Below are 8,560 nucleotides of genomic sequence, written 5' to 3' on the forward strand. Positions count from 1 at the left end.
TTTTTCAGTATAATGGTCATGCAAAAGGTAGGAGCTTTTAAAAGGCTCTCATCATATCTGGACATATTTCTTCCACTCAAGAGTCAGTACCAATACATTCCCACCATCAATATATGTGAGTGCTCATCTTAGAATACCACCCCCCAGTATAGATATTATTTTATATATTTACAAATTTAATAGATTAACAAAATGACCATTTAAATTTATATAGCTTACATCTTGACAGGCAAAATGCTAAGAGAGCTCCCATCTTTTAGAAAGTTTTCTCTCTTGACCCCACGTGGCCACCTCTAGCTATCATCTCATTTCTCTGTTCTCTTCAACAGCAGAACACTTTTGAGTTATCTATGCTGTCTACCTCCAATCCTTTTCTATTCGCTCTTGGACTCAGTTCATTCAAGAATGAACCACCATCCATTCCACCAGAACTGTTTTTCTAAAGGTCACCAATGACCTTCATTGTGTGAATCAATTCACCAGTGATTACTTTTCAGTCCTTTTCATACATGACCTATCAACAGAATTGATGCTCCCACATTAAAATGCTTTCTTTTTTTTTTAAGATTATTTATTTATTTATTTGACAGAGAGAGAGATCACAAGTAGGCAGAGAGGCAGGCAGAGAGAGAGAGAGAGGGAAGCAGGCTCCCTACTGAGCAGAGAGCCCGATGTGGGACTCGATCTCAGGACCCTGAGATCATGACCTGAGCCGAAAGCAGTGGTTTAACCCACTGAGCCACCCAGGTGCCCCTAAAATGCTTTCTTCTTTTGGCTTCTTGGACATCTCTCCATTTTCTCTGCTCACTGAACAGTTAGTTCTTTATAGTCTCTTGCTAGTTCTTCCTCATCTCTCCATCCTCAAAAAGTTGATGTTCCTTAGTAATTAGTACTTGGACTTCTCAAATTTATCAATGCTTGATCCCTAAGTTATCTCTTTAGTCCCAGGGCTTTAGATGTTACCCATGCTCTAGGAGCTTCCAAAATTATCTCCAGCTCAGACCTCTCTCTCAAAATCCAGACTTGCACACCAACTCTACCAACATATATCAACTTTGATATATCAAGTGAACACATCCAAATTCAAGTTTTTGATTTCCCACCTCAAATCTCAAGTATTAGAATCATCCTTGATCACTGAGTTTTCCTCACATCCCAAATCTATTGGCAAATACTGTCAACTTAGGTTAAGATATATCCAGAATTTGACCCACTTCTTGCCACATCCACTGCTATCACCCTAGTTCAAGTCACTATCATGTCTCGTCTGGGCAGTTGTAATAGTATCCCAACTGCTCTCCTTGCATCTGCCCTTGACCTGACTTAAGTCTATTTTCTGTACACAGCTAGGAGCCTATTAAAACAGTTGGGACTTCACCCTCTTTTCCCCAAAAGCTTCAACCAGGCCTAACTCTAACATGTGTGAGGCTGCAGGCAAAAATAAAGTGAATGCTGCCTTTCTCTTCCCATCCTGGTTCTGTTCTAAACCATGAAGGAGTAGATAGGCAGAGTACAGATTCCCCACCTTGCATATCAGAGCTTTATCTATACTCAAAAACACAGTGGTCCCTTAGCCACCCAACCAGCCTAGGGATGTGCTAGAGGAGCCCAAGAAAGAATCTACTGAAGAGAAGGATCAGTATAGGGTCCAGGTCTTCAGTGGAGTGGCAATGTTCCAAATGGAGGCTGCCTGGTCAGCCTGAATCCCAGAGCACAGCTGCCCCATCATAGACACATAGGATGAGCAGACAGCCCTTGAGGTCTGGAAGACTTTTGTTGCCATAGCATAATCTATCCTATCCTACACATATCTTTCTCTGTGAACATGAGTTCTATAAAGGCAGAACATATCCTATTGGACATGTATCCCCAGCACCTAGCACAGTGCCAAGCACATAATAAATACTCAAGTAATATTGCAGAAATGCAACCTTTCTGGATTTCATCTGTATAATAAAGAGGGTTAGAGTAGATATTTTATAAAGTATCTTCAAACTCTAGCATCCCGTGATTTCTGTAATTTCAGAAATAAAAGGTTCTGCATTTTCTTCTCAAACACCCACATGCCAAAGCTTCATTCCAACCTGAATTTCCATTCTCTTCTGATGAAAAGCTTTTGTACATAGCTATATAGGCTTAGAGCATTACAAGAACTGCTTAAGGTTTTAAAATCCTACTGCAATCAGCCTATAAGGGCAAGGAATTAATGCCTTTTCTGTCGCCAAATATCGTGACCCTGAGTGATGTCTCCCCCACCCAGCCACCCACTTTTGTTGCTGGGCTTGGACCAGTATACTCACTATTCAAAGACCATCTGAAAAAAGCGGGGGGGGGGGAGGCATTTGAAATTACCTCTAAGAAGGAACTGCTTTGAGAATCAGGCTTAGAATTAAACAGTAATTGAAGTTTCCTGTGGTTTTATGCATAGGTCTTATCTAATGCTTAAGTAGATAAACAGCATGTCTTAAAAGTCAGAATGGAATTAGATGCTCCTATAAGAGAGCAAAGGTCTCTGCTCAGCAACGTGCTTCTTTAAAATCCAACCTGGTTACCAGCACTTTTGTCACACCACCTACACGACAATGACATCAGTCTGCCCTGCAGAAGTGACTGTCAGAGAACTATGGAATGATAGAGCTGACATGGATCTCTGCTAGCTCCTCATTCAAAGTCCTTACTTCACAAGAAATTAAAACCCAGGGAGGTAAAGTGATTTGCCTCAGGTCACAGGCAAAAGAGGAGAAGATCAGGGATTTAGGAGGTAAGACTAAGACTACGATGACTTAGGTGACTTACTGGAGGCAGGTTGTTAGGGAGAGAAAGGAATGGAGGACAACTGCAAACTTCTCAGTGGGGGTCAAACGAGAAAGAGCAACTTCGAAGGAAATCCAATGAGCGCAATTGGGGTCATGTTGAGTTTGAATTGTCTGTGTGCCATGCAGACAGATACTAAGCAGACAGATATTACAAATCTGAAACTGAAGAAAAAGGATAAAGTTAAAGAGAGAAATTTAGGAGTCATCATCCTACCCACTTGGTGTTTAAAACTACTATACAGCAAGGAAAGAAATCAGGAAAAGGGAGTAACAGGGACATAACCAGCAGAATACTGACATCTAAGAGTTTTGTTAAAAATAAAAAAAAATAAAATAAAGAAGAGTTTTAAAAAAAGGAGCTTAAAAAGAGTGGCCAGAGGGGCGCCTGGGTGGCTCAGTGGGTTAAGCCGCTGCCTTCGGCTCAGGTCATGATCTCAGGGTCCTGGGATCGAGTCCCGCATCGGGCTCTCTGCTCAGCAGGGAGCCTGCTTCCCCCCCCCTCTCTCTCTGCCTGCCTCTCCATCTACTTGTGATTTCTCTCTGTCAAATAAATAAATAAAATCTTTAAAAAAAAAAAAAAAGAGAATCAGGAGATTCGCATAATGGCCAGAGAATAGGAGGGAAACTGGGATAGAATGGTGTTGGTAAAGTCAGGGCAAGAGAAGTTTTCAAGAAGGGAAACATGTTCAGCTATGGCACACACACTGCTAGCTGCCTCCCCAATATTCATTCTCCTTTTTTTCCTTGCTAACAAAGTCCTGATTGTTTTTCAGAATGGCACTAAATCTAGTAAAAATTAAACCGTGATTTCCCAGGCTCCTTTGCATCTAGAAGTCGTCTGTATGACATCCCTCTGGCCAATTAGATATAACCAGATGTCTATCTACTTGGTGAGACTGTCAAGAAAACAATTATTTTCTTGATATAAATTTTCAAACAGCTGGCATCTCACTTTTACCCTTTGCCTTTTCCCCTTTCCTTCTCCCTAGATAATGATTCTATGTCCAGAAATATAGCAGCTATCTAATGAGCATGAGCACAAAGGACACACACACACACGTGCACACGTGCACACACACACACACACACACACACACTATAGTTGATATGGAAAATCAGGAGTCTGATTCCTGATCTACTCAGTTGAATGAGTGAGAAATGTGGGAGTCAACCTTGACTCCTACTACCATCTTACTGCCTTTGGTCCAAGATCCTTGACTTTACCCTTAAATATCCTTCAAATTCACTTTCTTCTAACCACCCCTAAAGTCTCTGCATTGTTCAGGTCCATAGTGTGCCTTGCCAAAGCTGATTGAACTGTCCTAGAAGCTCTCCCTGCTTCCACACTTACCCCCTGAAACCTGTCCTCTAGTCTTCTGTCACCATGTCAAAAAAACGGGATGATTTTATGTTCATTCCTGCTGAAAATATTTCCATGGCTCTCATTGCCTAGTAGATAAAAGTGAAGGTGCTTAGTCCTCACAGTTGGGCTCTTTATGATTTGGCTCATGCCTTATATTGATTATGACCTAGTTATTATGCGAATATATAGTGGTTCACTACCACTTTGTGAACAAGGACCACTTACCAAGCATTGTGCTAAGAGCTTTACATTTATTTAGTCCTCATAATGCTTCCCCACACATTTGATAGTACTATTCTCATTTTGCAGTTGGGTCAACTGACTCTCAGAAAGGTTAAGTCACTTGCCCAAGGACATTCAGCTTCTTTAAGCAGGGGAAGGCCTGGATGTCAAAGCTCTTTCAAAGTTCTTTCCACTGCAGTGCCTTGACATGAAAGAATGTACACGCCTCTCCTTGTCCCTTACTACTCCCCATCTACATTAAATGGACAGCCTTGTTGAAGAACCGCGGTCAAAACCAGTCATCCCCTTCTGGCCAAAGGAATCTATCTCCCACTATGATGGAAAGAAAACAGGTTCTTCACACCAGCTTCTGCAAGGGAGGAGAGAATCGCCCAAAGCTGGAGCTGCATGGTGGGCTGGTTGGCCTGACGCTCCCTTCCCTCTCCTCGCCAGCTGGACGTCAGGTGCAAAGTGCAGGGATGGGGATGGGGTCAGAGAGCCCTTCTCCTTTGACCTAGCCAGCCTGGCTGGTGCCACCAGAGTATTGGAGTAGGATCCCATCTCCAAGCACCCCCCTCCAGTGTCCGGAGCTGGAAGATCAGAGGGGAAAGACTCTGGTGACTCCCTAAAGTCTCGGGCAAGACCCGATACCCACTCCCCAACACTGTATCAGCCTGGGAGCCGGTCCCGGGGGCTCTGGCTGCGCAACCTACTCGATTGCGGGAGCGGTTCTGCACACCGCTGCCGCCCAGCGCTGGCACCAAGAGCAGTCGGCCAGCAGTGGGACCCTGGAGCATTCCGTACAGCCCTCTGAGCCCTGAGAGCCTAGCGGTTGAGAGGCCCGTGGTCAGAGACCCCCCCTGGGAGCTCTGCTCTCAGTCGGGTCGCATCATCCAGATTTGTAACTGGAGAAAGGTCCAGGTCCCCGAGGAAGATCTCCAGCTAGCACTCTCTGACCCTCGGACCTGAACTCGGGGTCCAGGCTGCCCCGTGGGCAAACCGTCCCGAGTCCCGCTCTCTGGCCAGCGACAGTCTTGCGCCCCCAGACTCTCCCCAGGCACGGAGGCAGTTGCAGGCGTCCTGCTCAGCCCTCCTGGGCAGCGGCGGAACGAACCCCAGCTGCTCCAAGCACCCCGACTGGACCCTGGGCAACCACTTCTGTCCGGGTGGCTCTCGCCGGGGTCTGAACCCCTCGCGCCCCCGCGCGTCCTTCTTTGTTTCTGAGCTTGCTCTGAAAGTGATGTAACGAGGCCAGACTCCGAGCGCTGCTTTCCCTCTTTCCCAGACTAAGTCCTTCCTCCCGCCAGGACCCGGGGCTCTGCGCCAGAGCCCGGCGCTGGGCTGTGCCTCCACTCCACTCGCAGAGCTCTGGAGACCGACGCGCACTGTTGAGAAAGACGCGCTCCCACGTCCCACCTCCTGGATGCGGAGTCAGTGGGGAAAGCGAGGCTTTCCTGACAGAAACAAGGGAGAGAGCCGAGGGGACAGCTGTTGTGGAGGTTTCTAAGGAGACTCAGACTGGCTTCTTTCCCTGCTCCTGGGAGACAGCAGGAAACCTCAGGTACCTCAGTGACCCCAGTCTCTGTATGTTTATATGAAAGCGAAAGAGGCAGTAAGAAAGAGACAGAGGAAAAAAGAGAGAGAGAGAAACAGAGGAAGAAATAGAGATCCAGAGACCGTGGTTGACAGACAAGTGGAGACAGACAACGGGTAAGAGAGAGAGAGACTTGGTGGGTGGAAAATTGACTTGTTTCCTTCATTCCTTTTTTCTTTCTTTCTTTCTTTCTTTCTTTCTTTCTTTCTTTCTTTCTTTCTTTCTTTCTTTCTTTCCTTTTTAACCCACTGTGGTTTTGCCTCTGACAGAAGAGAGAACTGCTGCTCCCTAGCCAGCAAGTAGCCCCCAATCTGGATGGAGTGAAAGATGCGGCCTGATGATATAAACCCGAGGACTGGGCTGGTGGTGGCCCTGGTCAGTGTCTTTCTGGTCTTTGGCTTCATGTTCACCGTCTCTGGGATGAAAGGAGAGACTCTTGGAAACATCCCCCTCCTGGCCATCGGGCCAGCCATCTGCCTACCAGGCATCGCAGCCATTGCCCTGGCCAGGAAAACTGAGGGATGCACCAAGTGGCCTGAAAATGAGCTGCTATGGGTCCGCAAATTGCCCTGCTTCCGGAAACCCAAGGACAAGGAGGTGGTGGAACTGCTGCGGACCCCTTCAGACCTGGAATCGGGCAAGGGAAGCTCAGATGAGCTGGCTAAGAAGGCCAGCCTCAGGGGGAAGCCCCCGTGCCAGGGGCAGACAGAGGTGGCTGTGGCCAGTGCCATCACCACCCCCACACCCACGGAAGGAGAACGCCAGAGCCTGGTCCAGAATGGGCATCAGGAGGAGACATCCAGATACCTGGATGGCTACTGTCCCTCAGGCAGTTCCCTTGTCTACAGTGCCTTGGATGCCAAGTGCTCAGCCTGGGACAGATCTGACTGCCCGGAGCCTGAGGACAGCATCTTCTTTGTGCCCCAGGACAGTATCATCGTTTGCTCCTACAAGCAGAACAGTCCCTATGACAGATACTGTTGTTACATCAATCAGAGCCAAGGCAGGTGGGACCACGAGACAATAGTCTAAGCTTTGCATACAAGAGTCGCTGTGTTGATAGAAATGTGACTACACTCAGCTTCCTGGGGAAGGAAACTGCCCTGCTCAACAGCCTTCAGACTGTTAGAAATTGACTTGGTATGTGATGGGTGTGCAAGCCTCGGGTGCCTGAAGGCATGTAAATAGGCATGTTGGGGACACATTTTAGAGAAGGGTGATGAGGGTTAAGGACACTGAAGAGGCAGTGAGTAGGAGAGAAAGCAGTTCCAATTGCTTTTTAACAATTATACCATGAGGGATGTTTTGTAAAATAACCCAGAAAGTGCTACTCAGCACCTGCTAAAAGCAAGATAAATCTAGAGTAGGCTGCAGATATCAGGCATGAAATGATACATGGGCTTGCCATAGGGAAACTGAGCAGCTTTCAGTTGGAATAAATCGAAAGACAAAACAATTTAGTGCTTCATTGTATGAAATGATTTTTTCCAGTGAAAGGTTTTCACACTTATTATTTGCTGAAAGAAAAAAGTCAAGACAGAAAAGCTACTCCCTCCTTAGATGGAATGGTTTTTGGAGAAAGGGGAGTTGAATTATGTAATTGAGTTTTATGATATTATCCTCTGACAAGATCAGAGATTTCAAATAAAGTAAAATAAATGTGTGACCAGCTAGGTAAAAAACTAAAAATTTTAGATGGCTATGTTACTTCTTAAACTATTCATTTAAATTGATTTACTGGGTCTTTATCTTAAGTGTTTTTTTAAATATTTGCTATCATTCATGTATAATTTGCTCATCGGGTGCAAAATGACTTGATGTAATATTTTCATTGATTAGAATTTGTGTTCATCAAGTCAAAATGGGTTTTACATATGTATACAAGTGTCTTTAACATTTCTGGGAGTCCTGGTAATAACTATTCCTATATGCCTTTTGAAATCTGAAAATGATGAAATCAACACATTAGTCTTGAACTTTATGCAGAATTTACATAAAATGCAATGGTTAAACTTCTAGAAGTGTCATTATTTGTACATTTATTCAACATTCCCAGAGACTATAAAAACCAATGAAACAAAAGTTAATCTACTAGATTAAACTAAAGCTCAGTTTTTATTAAGTTCACCTAATCAGTGAGCATTGCACGACAAAGGTCTGTTTTATTTCATACTTAATTTTTTTGCTGCTGAGGGAAAAAGGCACAAAGGGATCCTAAAATGTATTTTCTGTTTCACTTGCTTAACTATAATAGACAAGAGGGCAATCAGCCAGGATACCATTTAGTCCCTGTTGAAGAGAAATATTGAATTATATAGAGAAATCATGGTATATTTCATCTTGAAAATCCAATATTTTGTCTCCTTCAAAGAATGATGATTTATTGTTAATGATCAGAGAGTTTCAGCTACTTTTTCCCTAAGGGGGAATTGAGGACACAAATTCTGGCCATACCCCTTTTGTATATTTCAGATCCAAGTCTGCAAGTCTTTAAGTGTAGCATTCAGTCTTAAGAATCATGCCCTTAAAAATCACAATTTCCAAACCAAGTTCAACATCAAAAGA

The 8,560-nt window shown here is 44.6% G+C and overlaps 1 protein-coding gene across 2 annotated transcripts; it reads left to right on the plus strand.

The window, feature by feature from the left end:
* The first annotated feature begins 5,607 nt into the window (after positions 1-5,607).
* TMEM215 (transmembrane protein 215) lies at positions 5,608-8,011 on the plus strand. 2 transcript variants are annotated; one of them, XM_004765352.3, is made up of 2 exons: positions 5,608-5,962; positions 6,265-8,011. In XM_004765352.3, exon 2 carries the CDS (start codon positions 6,323-6,325, stop codon positions 7,025-7,027), a length of 705 nt encoding a protein of 234 aa, XP_004765409.1. In that variant the 5' UTR covers positions 5,608-5,962; positions 6,265-6,322; the 3' UTR covers positions 7,028-8,011. The 2 variants fall into 2 exon arrangements, with proteins under 2 accessions (XP_004765409.1, XP_004765408.1); XM_004765351.3 differs by having other exon boundaries at positions 5,609-6,111.
* Positions 8,012-8,560: the final 549 nt, after the last annotated feature.

The sequence above is a fragment of the Mustela putorius genome, unplaced genomic scaffold, assembly GCF_011764305.1.
Source record: "Mustela putorius furo isolate JIRA1106 unplaced genomic scaffold, ASM1176430v1.1 tig00000421_pilon_pilon_pilon, whole genome shotgun sequence".
Lineage (NCBI taxonomy): Eukaryota > Metazoa > Chordata > Mammalia > Carnivora > Mustelidae > Mustela > Mustela putorius.